Here is a 16,218-nt window from a genome sequence, read left to right as displayed (position 1 = left end):
CACATTTATTGCTACACCTAACTTCCTGCCTACCTATTTTGTCTTGTATTTACTAAGGCATACTATTTCTAATTTATAACAAACATCAGATTGATGAAATAATACCTATTATAAGGATTAAATCGGCTTACCTACTGCTTACATCCTAAAAAAGTAATTCCGCAAAAAGCGCTAGAGCTGCATATAGCGCATAATTTATTTACTAAAATCGTTATCGTCATCAGCAGATTAAATTGGCCTAAGCTAACGTTGTGTTACGTGCGGCACCTGCATGTCTCACAGCATGCGATCAGCTCCTGAGAGGAAAGGACTTTTAGCTCACTAAGAATATTAAAAAAATGTTTGAATCTTAGGTGTACAAACTTTTATTTGCTACCTAAAGGACCGGATTAAACCATTTAGATCATGCAGACCTTGGGGCTCCTGATCCTCCAACAGCGGACTAAGGCCGGTTTTTTTATAAAGTTCCATTTAGGTAATGGCTCCGTCCTCTAATATGTTTTTTTTTTGTTTATTTGACCCGCGGAGGAATCCGTTAAAGAAATATTAAGTTTTATCATAGAATACAAGCGCGAGCAAAACGAGTCCGATTTTTTACGAACGAACTGGAAATAAGTAGTAGGTATGATGTACCTACGTAATCAAGTAAAATAAAAACTTACCAATACAAAGCTTGATTTTTTTTAAAGCTTTTAATTAGGTTGACTTGTTCGTATGTTGTCATTCCATCGATATTGGTTTGGCTACTTCCAATTTTATTGTTCGATTGAGTTGTGATTTAATAAGATATGTGGTTAGGTTCTATAAAGAATTAAAAGGTATCTACTATTCAGCGTCTATGTTGACGGAGGTGGACGTGAGTTCGAATGGACATTGGAACTCTCTATGGTGTACCGTATGACAGTCGTATTGCTTAGTTTAGTATCTACCATTGATGCAGGAGAAACACGATGACAAGGACCTGACCATGGATATTGGACTCATTAACCGGGTGGGAATTAGGACAAGTCAAAATCATTAAATTAATCGTAGTATATGTACCCTTGGATGAATTAAACACGTTATATACGTTATAGTAGCGTGTGAAAAACCACAAAACAAAAATCTCACATAATTTGGATTTACATTAATCCCGCTTTATTTTTAAATATATCATTTCATTGATTTTTTTTGATGAGATTAGAATTCCTGGAAAAATCGGTCAAGTGCGAGTCGGACTTACACCATCCTACAAGATATAGATATACACTTTAATTTTTTTTAAAATTTTTATGACGGTTATTTTGATTTTTACTATTATTTTGTTGTCCTAGCGTAAAAAGAAATACACATTCTGTGAAAATTTGAACTCTCTAGCTTGCGGTTCACGGGCCGACCATTTGGAAATAAAGTTTAGCTTACTTTCTGATATTTTAGAAAAAAGAATCCTTCACTCGACTCCCTGCAACATTATGCCTTGAGCTGTTTAATGTACATGTTTAACGATTCTCTAATTGATTATATAAACACTTTTAATAAGCATTCGCATAGAGCTCTATAAACAAGACTGCAATAAGTAACTTTAACAAATAGAAACGCACAAAGAATTATTTAAGCAAATCATTTATTTACTTTTAACGATAAAACTATGTACTCAATGTACAATAAGTATTTAAATTAAAACATGCATTTCGCTGTATCTAAAAAAATTAAAATAAATACACACTAAGTATTTAAAATAGCCTACATCCATAACTGTAATATAACTTTTCAATAAGTAAAAAATAAAACCAAATATGTAAATACATTTATCTGTTAAATAAAACTCTTCAGTATGCAATACGCATGTCGGAGCAAAATCGTAAAATCGGCATCACATAATGAAGCGCGTTGCTGTTTTACTGGCCATATCGTTAAATCGTTAACGATTTGCCCACCCACGATTGTCCATTAAAAAATACAGGGTGCCCGCAAAAATTGTAAATCATGCATAAGATATGTTTCGAATGTGGCCCAAAATGAAATCTGAGCACCCAAGCTCAACTCAGTGGTATCTACACAAGGAACAGCTTAAATCGCTCAAAATATCTGTATGGTACAACGTGCAGCATGAGACATGTAAGGCCGTAAAAAAAGTTACAGATGGATAGATAAAATATTTATAATATTAGTATGAGTTTGGACAAGCATCATTTGAAACTATTCCAAACAAGTCGATAGCATTAGTAGTTACTGAAATAAGCAGCTGTGACGGACAAAGTTTCACTGTAAAGTGCACAACTTCTTTTTTAAAATTTTGGTACAGAACCCTAAAAATTGTATACTTTAAGAACTTCAATTTCAACCTTTACACCAACTTGTTAACAACAAGCAGTGTAAAATACTTCTTGAAATGCCACCAGTTCATGAAATGTGCCGGCGGCTTCATGATGTGGGTACTTAATTTTACGATCATCCTACAACATGCACATAAGCTTGATGTAGATGTCAGTGGTACATAAACGCTTTTTTGACATGGTCATAATACATATAATGAACTAAATAAACATAAATATTTTCCGCCGAACTAATTGGGCCTCTGTCAGCCTATATCATATTATGGTCTTACGAACATTCACCCTGTACAGTATGTATTGAAACTATCCATAAATAATACAATGTGCACTTTGCTATCATGTTTTTTTTAGCAAACTTCACTTATATCCATAATATAATTTTTAAACACGCTTCTATCACACTTACAGCCACGAAGTTGGAAAACAAGTGAACCAGATATAAAAAGATACGAGACGCACGCCGAGACCGTGCTTATGCATCAAGAACACGATAAGAGCTCGGGCTAGCGTACTCGTATGAATTAACTTCTTGGAGTGTACACCTAACGGTATACTGAATATAGTGTTTAAATTAGTACCTTTTGTAGGAATTTTTACACCTGAGCAACGTTGATCGACTTCCGGTATTGTAACGAGAGATGGACAATTTCACAGGAAGCATGTGAAAAAAATCACGTGAAAAAACCCTTTTCAACTACACCCCTAATTTTTATAAACTTGCAACCTTACTTAAAAAACCGGCCAAGTACGAGTCAGACTCGCGTACCGAGGGTTCCCCACTCAGGTATTTTTTCCAACATTTTGCACTATAAATCAAAAACGATTATGCATAAAACTAAAAAAAAAATCTGTTTTAGAATGTACAGGTAAAGCCCTTTCATATGACACCCCGCTTGGTAATAGTAATCTTACGTTGAAAATTGAAAATGCTAATTATTTGTACATGAACACATTATAATTTTTTTTTGTGTTGTAACCACAAATTCACGGTTTTCTTTACTTGTGCTACCTGCCAAATTTCACGATTCTAGGTCAACGGGAAGTACCCTATAGGTTTTCTTGACAGACATTACAGACAAACAGACGGATAGACAGACAACAAAGTTATCCTATAAGGGTTCCTTTTTTCTTTTGAGGTACAGAACCCTAATAAAATGTGAAAAATTAGGAAGAAATCTTTTTTTATTTCACACGCCCATGCGCGTTCCATCATCGATCCGAGCTAAGACGCTCAAAGTATGTGAGTGAACACTTGCATCGCCGGATATAAGGAAGAGAAAAACATCGAGTTAATTTGATGCAAGTGCGAAAATTGGAAAATCACAAGTGTGAAATATCAGCGCTAATGATCTTGACCACATTACTACTATGTAGCAAACAATTTTAAGTGTGAAATATCACTTTGTGTGAAAAATCAACTGTGAAATCACAGTGAATAAAAAAATCACCACCAAATGATACACTATATATACAATGTTACACTATAGTCAGAGTAAAATGGACTTAAAGAACCTTGTTTTTAAGTTGAAATAACAAATCGGTAGTAGGCGGCAGCTGGAGGTGCCGGGCGCCTGGTCACGTGTTAAGCGTTGTAGTCGGAAGTGTGGTGCACGGTCTCGTGCGCGGCGGGCGCGGGCGCTTCGCTGAGCTGCGGCAGAATGTGTGCGATGGCCTCGCTCGCCTCAGAGAGCATGCCCAGTTCCTTACGTAGGATATCCTCGGTCACCGTGTGGATGGACTTGAACTTCAAGTTTATGCCGTGAACCTTAAATACGTGGTTGTTAAGGTTCACTTTGTAACTGAAGGCCACGCTACACACCTGAAACAAAAAAAAACCGATGTCGTGGAACTCTCTTGCTTGGCGTTGAAGGACATCGCACAAGTGGTTAACTATATGACACTGAGGTTGACTCACTCCACATGTATAGCGGGCGTTCACCGGTGTGTATTCGCTAGTGATTCTGCAGCTGGTGCTTGGCGTTGAAGGACATCGCGCAAGTTGTTAGCTATATGACACTGAGGTTAACTTACTTCACAGAAATAGGGGCGTTCACCGGTGTGTATTCGCTAGTGGTTCTGCAGCTGGTGCTTGGCGTTGAAGGACATCGCGCAAGTTGTTAGCTATATGACACTGAGGTTAACTTACTTCACAGGAATAGGGGCGTTCACCGGTGTGCATTCGCTCGTGGTTTTGCAGCTGGTGCTTGGCGTTGAAGGACATCGCGCAAGTGGCGCACTTGTACGGCTTGTACCCGGCGTGGATGCGCAGGTGGCGGTTCAGATCACACCGCTGAAATATAACGTACATTTTAATTAACCTTCTACATAATCTCCTTCTAAATAAAACGTATTAAAATAAACGGCTATCAATTCATGGATAAAAATATTATAATTGATGACATGGAATTTGGGGTATTTATAAACAGGTTGTTCTTTTACCACTAAGACTTGGTAAATCCAAAGTATTATTGCAACATTCCACTTTACCGTAAATCAGGCGTTTACAACAGCACATAATGATTGTTACAGTAAAGGCGAAAACAAACTACAAAAATTTATAACACCCCCGACAAGTGAAGGTTACAGTAACGAGAGAAAAACTGATAACTTTCAAACGGCTGAACCGATTTTCTTCGATTATAGCTAAAAACACTCTCGATCAACCTTTCAAACAAAAAAAAACTAAATTAAAATCGGTTCATTAGTGTAGGAGCTACGATGCCACAGACAGATACACAGATACACACGTCAAACTTATAACACCCCTCTTTTTGGGTTGGGGGTTAAAAACAACTATGGGTATTACAATATACCCACAGTTGCCATTATTGACTTTTAAATAATAGAATATTTACTTACTGCGATGAATTTCTTCGAGCATAAATTGCATTGAAATGGTCTTTCTCCTTTGTGAATGAGGTTATGCCTGCAAGAATATTTAAAAGTATTATAATACAAATTTACAAAAAAAAAAAATTACTTGACACTTTTTTAACAATATCAAACAAGAAAACCCAGATCCTATAACTTCTATACTAATATTCCACATAAGATTCTACATAATATATTCTTATAATCCATACTAAACATTATAAATACGAAAGAGTGCCTGTTTGTGTCTATTAACTTTTCCGTTTAACTGATTTTGTAGTTTAGTATAAAAATAGCTTGAATCCCAGGAAATCAAAGACTTCTTAAGGAATTTTTAAAAACCTAAATCCTAGTGGTTGTATTGGTGGTCATCATCTTTTTGGTACTTGCATCACGGAAATGGATATAGTCTATTTCAATAGTGGAAACCACAGTTCCTATGGGATTTTAAAAAAACCTAAATCTACACGGACGAAGTCGCTGACATCATCTAATGATCTGGGATTGTATAAATAAAGTTATTCAAGTTTGATTCAAATCATTAATTACCTGACCAAAGACTTCTGCGTATAAAATCCTGCACCACAAATTTCACAAATATGATCCTTTATTCCTGAGTGTTGTTTGAGGTGAATTAACAAATTGCTTTTTTGCACAAAAGACCTTGGGCATTCAGTACAGGTGTATTTCTTCTTTTCTGCAAAATAACAACAAGTTAACAATGGCGGAAAAGAGATAGTAGGTATACAAGTTTGAGGTTAGATTGTTATATCTATTACAATTTTTCTCAATACTGAATATTTATACCTTTTTTTACAACTAACTAATACTGTATTCAGAAATTGTTTTGGTGTTCTCTAGGACACTAATAGTTTTTAATTTATCGTACTAAATGTCGGAAAAAATACCGAGTACGGAACCCTTGGCCGATTTTTTTTTTGGTAGCTTAAACTCTGTGTAGTATTTTATTAAAACTTACAAGTAAATAATATCTGTAACTTGTAAATATAGTACCTTCATGAGTAGCCATATGATTTCCAAGAGCAAAAGTCAGTATACCACAGACAGGACACACAAGCTTCTCTCTTTCCTTTGATACAGGTTTTGCATTTTTCACTCTTCGTATATTTTCGCGTTTTATACCTCTATATTCAGATTTTGAGCCATTTCTATTTTTGTAATTTGGATGAATCTTTAATATTGTTGCATCTTTTGGTCTCCTTAGCAGAATAGCAGGGCCCTTTGCACCATTCTTCATAATCGGATCTAGAAAAGTATATAAAAATATATATATTTATAAACAAAGTTACAGTAAGTACAGGCAAAGCCCTTTCTTATGATACCCCACTTGGTATAGTTATCTTACTTTAAAAATTGAAACACATTTTAATTTTTTTTAATGATGTGACCAAAAATTCGCAGTTTTCAGATTTATTCCTGTACTTGTGCTATAAGACCTACCTACCTACCAAATTTCATGATTATAGGTCAACGGGAAGTACTCTATAGGTCTCCTCGACAGACACGACGGATGGACAGACAGACAGACAGATAACAAAGAATAAGGATTCTGTTTTTCCTTTTGAGGTACGGAACCCTAAACACATTCAGCATACAAAATTTCACATTTTTAATTAAGAGGTCAGTCAGTTTTTTTTTTGTAATTACAATGCAAATACTTACAACAAGTTATAGTTGTTGATTTTTTGTCATCAATGACTATAGTACTCGACTCTCCATATGGATTTTGCTTATATTGTTTTATAACTTTAACTTTTTTAACAATCGGTTTTTTCCCCTTAAAAACCTTAATATCTGACAGTTTTGGTTTCTTGAACTTATTCTTCGGTTTCTCTGTTGGGGGTACATAGTCATCGTCATCGTCGTCATGATACACGTCATCATCGAAAAAGTCATTCTGAAATGAAAATAAATACATTTTCATTTAATTATTGAGATATCATTGAGGATAAAAAAAATTTATTGGTTTCAAATCATCTTGTGTATTAAAATAAATAATGAATTAATCATCAGCAATCATAACATTTTTACCTATTAAAATGTATTCAATATTTCCATTCATTTTTTTTAATCAGTGACTAATGACCACCTTACTAACCAGTTCAGCTTTTAAATTATTATATACTAGATGGCGCTAGTTTATATTACATGACGCTATTAATAATTGGCATTTGAAAGTATAATAGAAGTCCATACATTCCATCAATCTTACTGTTAGTATGGATAACATCAAAGACTGGCTAAACATGTACCAATATTATCACCAGCACGACCTAGGTTATCATGATGATGAGCTAATCGCTAACCGATAGATGGCCACTGCTGAACTGAACTGTAGGGACTTCCACGCGCCAAAGTCTCTGGCAAAGCTGCGCTTTATGGTGGGAAGTCACCATAGGTCACCTTGGGACCTAAACGGCTATCAGATTTTCGAACTATGTACCATGTACATTGCCACTTCAGCTGTGCCAATTCAAAGTTTAACTTTAAAAATAACCATAATATACTTTTACTTACATCAACATCAATACTAATATTTGATTTGGAATCAGCAGAGCCCACTTTCCTTATAACAGTATCAGCAATAACTATATCCTTAAGATCTACAACATCAACATTTGCTGGTGGCATATTGATCCTCGACGTATCTATTTCCATTTCCCATTTTGGTTCATCTTTGATAGCCAATGGAGCAATCTCACTTTTAATATCAGTGAATGAATCAAAGGCAATCTTTTTAGTTGCCACATTTTTACTGTTTCTCGCACAAAATTTTCTTAGCTCACGATCTGATCTATATTGAAAGGACACAGCTAATGAATTACTAATATTATTACTTACAATTTAAATCTTCTTAAAAATAAAACAAGATTTAATAAGTTAAATGATTTAGGTGAGAGGCTATAAACCAAAATGTATAGTCTAATCCCAATCTGTCATCTATTGCATAGAACTATTAAAACTACTAGAAGTTAGAATGAGAAAGAAGGTGAGGACGACATGCGGCACATAATATGAGCATTTGTCCATATAAAAATCAGTCGCTCATATCAACACACACAATGTTTGCCTAGTTTTCATTAATTGTGATATGAGCTGTAGTACAAAATGCAAAAATATCCTTAGTTGTCGTTTTGATGAGTTTAAGCCAGGGCAAAAGAGGAATTTCCTTAGATGATTCAATAAAAAATCTAAGAAACAGTCTGTAAAGGTTTTTATGTGATCATATCATGCTTCATTGAAACATCTTCTATCTCACAACTTACAATTTACCAATGTCATAAGCTCATGACCCCACCCTAAATCCTGACTGATCAATAGACAAACCGATACCTCCTTCCCCTCCCCAACCATGGATCAAACCATGGACCTAAACTTCTTAACCACTAGGCCCTTCACAGTAATTATTCTGACACTTAATTATTAGTATTCTGTGGTCATATTATATATTCCTTACACTAGGAAATATTACCACGTCACCAATCTACCACACAACAGTGCGAAACTGTGATGAGAAACCAAGAATGTTGGCACTTTTATGTGGTCGATATCCAATCTGTGCTTGCTTAACATTTTTGATACAACCCTCTAAGGTGTGGCATCCTTCTGGCATCTATTTTTTCTACATTATAATAAAGCGACTTGAGTTAATGGACTGATCTGTCCTCATGAACAATTTTGTATGAGACTTTTTTGCCAAAAATCAATAATTCTAGATTGAAAAAAATATAGAGAGAGCTGCATGTGGAAAACGAACTAGGATACCTCGGAAACTATCAGTTGGAGAGGTACGTTGCTGAAACAAATTATGTATGGAACCCTGAAACAGCGAGGCCTGATTCCCACTTGATTGGTTTTTTTTAAGAATTTTAATTAAATAGTGTATGTTTATTTCATGTGTGTGTTCATTAAGTGCTTACCTTTCTGCAATGGTTTTAAGAAGATATGCTTTCTCTAATGATGTACAACATTTGTTGCAAATCTTTTCTGGTAGTCCATCATTGGCCGCCACCTGGGGATAGGATGTGAAATTTAACTAAATGAACAGTCGTAGTTACATGTACCAGTTACAGTACAGTTACCATATATTCATGTAATCCCTGCCATTTGTTGTATGCCTACAAACAATATTATATACCTACACATTATTATGAATTTATTTTGTACAAGAAGATGCCCACAATTTTGTCCACAATCCACATAGATTTGGGTTTTTTTTAAATTCCACTAATTAATTTCCAATTCTGATGGTGGGTATTCCGGGACAAAAGTAGCCTATTCCATATCTGCCTATTTTGTCCAATTGGTTAAATGGATGGGCTGTGAATAGGTAGTAAACAGACAGACACATTTTCGCATTTATAATATTAAAGTAGTATGGGTGGCTTAATTTTTATTTAATAACTAAATACTAACTATACACTTGACTATAGTACAAAAGTATCAACAGAACTGATGCAACTACCACTACATCTAAATGTTAGAATTTAACTCTTGCTTATTAGGAAACTATAATACCTATAAATGTATACCTAAACCATTTATTTGTATTCAAATTACTAACCTTAACGTCTGCAATTGCTGTAAGCATTTCTGCATAGTTCCCAGATAATTCGTATCTAAAAAGCGGGCACAGTGGTCTCTTGCTGGACAAACATATACGACAGGTCGACATAATATTATTGATACCTCTGCTAGGTTCTAACATTATTACAAACTAAAAACTTTAGTGATGATAAAATCCGTGAGTTGATCGGAGAGCATCGGATATTATTGATGTCGAATATAGAAAAGAAATTACTTATCAACCACCGATTTCAACAATGGACACCACTATTACAGTCAAAGAGTATATCACAGATATAACTATTATATTATGTTAGTATGATTAGTAGGTGGCGTTGTATGGTAGATTCTTTATTTTCATAATGGTCACACTGACTAGTCAAGTGTCAATAAAATCCGTCAAATGCAATGCGTCAAAGAGTATGTAGTCACAACGTTATAAGAGGCAGAAATTCCGTACAAAAACTAAAAAAATATGAAAATGTATGAGAATGGATTGCATGCTTCAATACCAACATTATATCACTAACACTGACAGAATGACAGTACTGCCAACATAACAAACAAGCAGCTCTGCTGGAGTTCTTCCTTTTTTTTTAAATTAATAAAAGAATAGAAACGAGAACTTCGTCTGTGTTGGCGTTTGATGGCGCGTGTGCGATGCCTTTTTGGAGTATTTTTTGTTAGAAGTGGCCGGTTTTTGTGTTCTGCTGGTGTTTATTGGTGGTGGAACTGACTGGGAAGCGCTCTAAAGGGGCGCGGCGCGTATGTCGACGGGCGCCGGCACAGACGAAGTCCATACTTACACATATAGTTTTCCTAACTTGTAAATAACTACAAACTTGACATTGGCTAATCAGTGCAAAGCTAGACGAGAGAAAGAAAAAAAAAAGAATAGAAACACAGAAAACGGTTTAATTTTATAATTATTATAAGTCTTCATTCAGTAACTAAAGACAATAGGTATTTATCACCTAAGGTATAAACACAAACTTCAAATAAATATAATTTGAATAATTAATGTAGTATCATGTGAGTATCATAAAGTAAACTACATCAATTCAAATGAAATTATTTAATTTAAAGAGCTCCAAATACAACAAACTGGCATATCTGAGCTTTAAGCACAATTCATGTTGTTACACCGGGATTCAGTGAAAAAAATCTCCAGTCTCCTTATCATCATATATAATCTTCCATCCTCGTTACTTTTTACTCTTATTCACTGTTTACAACTGTAAAGTTAAAATGGTATAATTTAATTTACTATACTGTAAACATTACTAATTAAGTGATTAATAAATATTCAGTTCAACAATAAAATATGTTAGTATACAAAACAAAGTGGTCAAGGTACAAGCATGTCTTATACTATTACAATATGTTAAACATTTTACCACATTTTACTTTATGCTCATATAACATGTTAAACAAATTGTGTGTAGTTAACTACATACAGTTGGTATCTGAAAATCAGTGATAGTTAGATTTATTTCTTCAATAAAATTGTGCCACCAAACCTAGGTAGGTACCTGTACAACTCTCAAGATTGTAGTTCACTGGGAAGTACTGGAGTTATTAATAATACAGTTTTGATGATCAGTAACTATATGAATACGACTTTTACTGGCTCTTTTGAAGCTTTGATGGTCCTATCTTTAGATTGTGTAAAACTAGGTAGGCAAAAAGTCAAACTTATTGCAGAAATCAGTTGGTATAGACTTAAATATTTACCAATTGTACTTCATATTTTAAATACCTAATAACTACCTCAAGGTGTTTCAAATAGACTGCTAAAATCATAACCCTTCCTTTCGGCTTTGCCGTAGTCGGGTAAAAAGGTCCTGACACGCGTATAAAAACAAAGTGACCCTTTAAGGGTTCTGTTTCTCAATATTAAGGTTAAGGACCCTAAAAATGAAAATAAAAAGGCGTCTTGTAAAAAATAAATAACTAACTACTTACCTGCTACTCACCTAGTTACCTAATTAGTTAGTTACCTATTTTTATTTTTAGAAAGTTTTCTCTTAAACATACTTTTCCTGGTGCCTAATTTGCTCGATTTATGTCGCTAATTACACATTCCCATTATAGATTAACAATTTAATGCTCAAACTACTTTTATTTACCAAATTTATAAAAATAATTTAGAAAATTTCAAGTTATGACCGACGTTTCCAAAGAGTTATGATAGAGTCAAACAAAGAGAATATAATCACTACGTGGAGTCAAAGAGAATAACCTAATTTTAATATGAACGCACGCTTATTCGAGCCGAACGAGTCGGACGAAACGAATTTTAGAATTCTGTATATGAAATCTCATGAAACCTCGCACACTTCAACGCGTTGAAGATTTGAACGATTCGACGCAGGGAAGTGTGCAAATGCGTTTCGTCGAATTCTAAAATTCGTTTCGTTCAACTTATTCGGCTCGGATAAGTGTGTGTTCACCTTTACTGTGATTTGTGAGTTTGTACTTCTGTGGATGCTACTGTGCTCTATATCAGTCATCCTCCCATACAAAAGTAGGTCTCTATGAAAGATTCGCAGACTTCGTCTGTGGTGGCGTTTGCTGGCGCGCGTGTTGTGACTTTTTGGCACTTTTTGGAGTGTTTTTTTTTTGTTAAAACTGACTGGAAAGCGCTCTAAGGGGGTGGGTGATTCTCAAATTTGGCGCAAATCACATATCAGATCAAATAAAAAAATAACGAATGAAGTTACAGATGAGAATTGCATTACAAAAGAACTCTTGTATATTCAGCTACGGGTGCCCCAAAATTCAAAATTGTAACTACAAAGGTTACTTCAGAAATAATATTTTTGATATTAAAAACTCACCTCCTTCTGCGGGTAAAACAGGAGTCTCAGGAAAAATCGCTATGATTTTCAAAGAAGACGGTTTTAAACGAGCTCGAGTTTTTCACATATTATTATATACATCCTGAGAAGCAATTAAAATGCATTTTTACACGTACGAATCATTTAATTACGTCATAAAAAAATAACAAATGTTTGGCACAGAAAAAAAGTCATTACCTGCAACTGAGATGGCACCTCCAAAATATCCTTCTAGTATACATATTGCCTTCCGTTCTCCCCTGCCCCGTACTAAGCCATAATCAGTCTATCTTGGCATGTTGCGGAAAGTGGCCGTGCACTTGTAGAAAAAAAAATATTTACGCTTTTGGTGCCAAAACTGGTGTTTGGCACGACTTTTCACTCTTTACCTTCAACATCATTTTAGGACAAATAATTAGTTTTTCTTGATAATTTTATTTTCTTTCATGTACTAATAACAACATAAGTATGTAGTTTGATGTTCATATATATTGCATTTTAAGATACGACGTTAGAAAATTAAAACTGCCAAAACCTCCCTACCGTTACTATCATTACCGTAATTTACCTTCCGTTTTAAGATTGAAGGTAATGATGTTGAATTGAAGGAGGTGATGATTTTTTCAGGAAATATTGTTATACCAAAATTGTGTAATTTTCTTCATATCCTTTGACATTAAATCACGTGACAAAATATTAATCTTCAGTAATTCTTTAACTAATCAGTTGAATTAGTAGCCCATATTGTTCCAAGCAATTTAGAAATAACTACTCAAAATTATTGCACCTCGTGGTATTTCAATATTAAAAATAACCATCATATATCGATTTTAGAAACTACCATAGTGAAAAGAAATAGTCAAAAACGCGCGAAAAAAATTTAGCGCAGGCTAAAAACACAAAAAACGAAGAACTAAAGAAAGATCCAGAAAAATATGCGAAACGTAAAGAAGAATGATGGAGTCCTTTCATTCCTTCTTGGATATTAGGGCTGCAGCAGTTATTTTCTATGTATCCCTACCTTTGGTTGCTGCTTTGACATGGTTCCACGAGAATTCCACTCTTTTAAGGTCTGCTTCAATGGGCCTCCTCTAGAGGAGGCCCATTGAAGCAGACCTCTAGACCAACCAACTCCTAGGAGTTGGTTGGTCGACCAGGTCTTATTTGACCGCCAGGCTGTCAGGCAGACAGGTTTCAATAAACGCCGCTTGAGCAGCGTTTTCTTCTTCTCTTCGCAAAATATGCCCGGCCAATCGCAATCGCATTCAAAGCTATTTCTTTGAGTTGCTGGCATTTGTACCACAAGTCCTCATTTCTGATCGTGTTAGGCCAGAAAATGCGGGGAATAACACTGAAACACTTATTGTGGAAAACCTGAATTCTGTGGATTAGCGATATAGCTATTTTCACGTTTCACACCTGTATAAGAAGACTGAATTTACAAACTATTCAAACGGAGAGAGCTTTAGCTTTTATAATCCAGTTATCGACATCAGCCTCGGCACCGCCGCTAGGAGAAATGATGCTACTGAGGTTACAGAACTCCTCCACTCGGTTAATTGGTTTGTATTCTAAATAAAATGGTTCTGAAGCAGTAGAACTTATCCTCATCTCCACTGTTTTCTTTGTGGTAATCGGCAGACTAGAAATTAATTCTAGTATCGACTATTCTCACTAATTTGTGAGAATAGTCGATACTATTTAGAATTAATTTCTTAAACTGGACCCTTTCAAGTAAAGATTTTTATATAAACTTGTGAGGATGTTACTGCTATTGTCACAATTAAAATATCATAAGCCTACGTTGTCGTATTAGTTTACAAATTGCGGAAAAACCAAATTAAATTTGAATTTCGCGGGCAGACCCGTCTCATGCCCCTTAATGTATTCAAGTCGATCTGATATGAGAACCAGGTCATCCACATAGTCAAGGTCTTCAAGTTGCCTACTGCTCCATGATATATCCCTCTCGGACTATTCGTGAAACGACGCATAACTTCGTCGATAAGCAAGATAAATAACAGTGGTGAGGAAGACATCCTTGCTTAACTCTACGGATTATTTTTGACTCCAAGACAACAAAGAGTACAGCGAAAAAAGTTATGTGAATTAAAAAAAAAACATATAGAATAAATAAAAAGAAGTAAGCTGATTGAGAAATACTGTTTAAGATAACAAGGAATTTAGAAGAAAATCATCCACAGGAAAAATAATGTGCTCCTTGTGAACTTACTACTCCTATAGTAATAAAAGATGTTATGTATTCGTCAAAACCTCAACAATTGACGTCAAGGGCTAGCTTTGTATAATATAAATTGTCGATGGTGTATGTCAATAATTATATTAGGCTTTTGTTTCGACGGTTTGACGTGTCTTCGAATAAAATGGCGTATCGAAATGGCCATGGTTATTTACTTCTTGTATATTTCAGTGGCAACGAGGATGGGATTATATAAAGAACCCTTTTGTGCAAACGAGTTCAACATCCTGCAAACGACGAATAAGTACCACTTGTTGCACACGGTCAAAGACTTTCTCATAATCAATGAAGGAAATTCATACATCAGTTTGCATGTCTCTATATTTTTGGACTAGTACGTTTATAGCAAATAATGCTTCTCATGTTCCAACACCAAATCTAAATCCAAACTGACTCTCATTGAAGTAGTTGTCACATTTATTTCTAATCTCTTAAGAGCTGATAAGTAGAAACATCTTTGGAACATGACTCATGAGGCTGATAGTGCGGTATTCATTGCATTTCTTAACATTCCCAAGATGTTGCAATGATTCCTTGACATGTGTCTGCGAACATATTGTTTTGTATATATAGTTTTACAAATTCTTTTTGACTTCAGTGTCCAAAATTGGTTTAACTTTATCATCAACTAAACTGTTTATATACGACACTCTTCGCAGGTCTGCCATTTCTATGCAAATTAAAATAATCATGTTTTCGCTCATACTGTTCTATCACCAAACATTAATTGTTTTCGTGATAATATGCTCTCGCAGCACGATGATTTTATACATTTCAAGTAAAATTTATAGGTGATGATATGTCTGGAATAATATTTTTGTTAAAGTTTGCAATATTTCCGTTATTAATTCTGTTTACTTGATTAATGAGATGAAGAAATACGTTCTTTTTTGAAAATGAAATATTGCTTCATTACCATCGCATAAACATCAACGCCTTCTCTACCAAAATCATTACCAGCACACTAGAACTCATTACCTTCAGTAACTGAAAACTTCAAATGCATATATCTCTGAAATTCATGAGTGCAATTTGATATAACTCGGTCATTCTTTTTGATTTCACCTATATTTTAGTTTAGTTCAGCAATTTTCACAATTTAAAAAATTCTCTTATTTTCTCCGATTTGCGCCAAATCAGAGAAGTACCCGGGTGCCGTGCGTATGTCGGCGAGCGCCGGCACAGACGGGGTCCATACTTGTATAATTTAGCTAACTTGTTACAAATAACTACAAACTTGACATTGGCTAATCATTGTAAAAGCCAGACGAGAGAGAAAAAAAAAAAAAGATTCGCCTGCCTGCTTCTCACGATAACAAGTACCTACCTACCAGCTATCTACCTA

At 34.9% G+C, this 16,218-nt stretch overlaps 1 protein-coding gene across 1 annotated transcript; it reads right to left on the bottom strand.

The window, feature by feature from the left end:
- Positions 1–3,412: 3,412 nt before the first annotated feature.
- LOC123866901 (zinc finger protein 354A-like) lies at positions 3,413–10,056 on the bottom strand. Its single transcript, XM_045908672.1, has 9 exons — positions 9,772–10,056; positions 9,128–9,219; positions 7,725–8,001; positions 6,870–7,104; positions 6,201–6,452; positions 5,736–5,883; positions 5,175–5,241; positions 4,462–4,605; positions 3,413–4,134 (listed from the first exon to the last, which is right to left on the bottom strand). Exons 1-9 carry the CDS (start codon positions 9,913–9,915, stop codon positions 3,898–3,900), a joined length of 1,596 nt encoding a protein of 531 aa, XP_045764628.1. The 5' UTR covers positions 9,916–10,056; the 3' UTR covers positions 3,413–3,897.
- Positions 10,057–16,218: the final 6,162 nt, after the last annotated feature.

Source organism: Maniola jurtina, chromosome 7 (assembly GCF_905333055.1).
Source record: "Maniola jurtina chromosome 7, ilManJurt1.1, whole genome shotgun sequence".
NCBI classification, from domain to species: domain Eukaryota; kingdom Metazoa; phylum Arthropoda; class Insecta; order Lepidoptera; family Nymphalidae; genus Maniola; species Maniola jurtina.
This window is presented reverse-complemented; position numbering and strand designations above follow the sequence as displayed.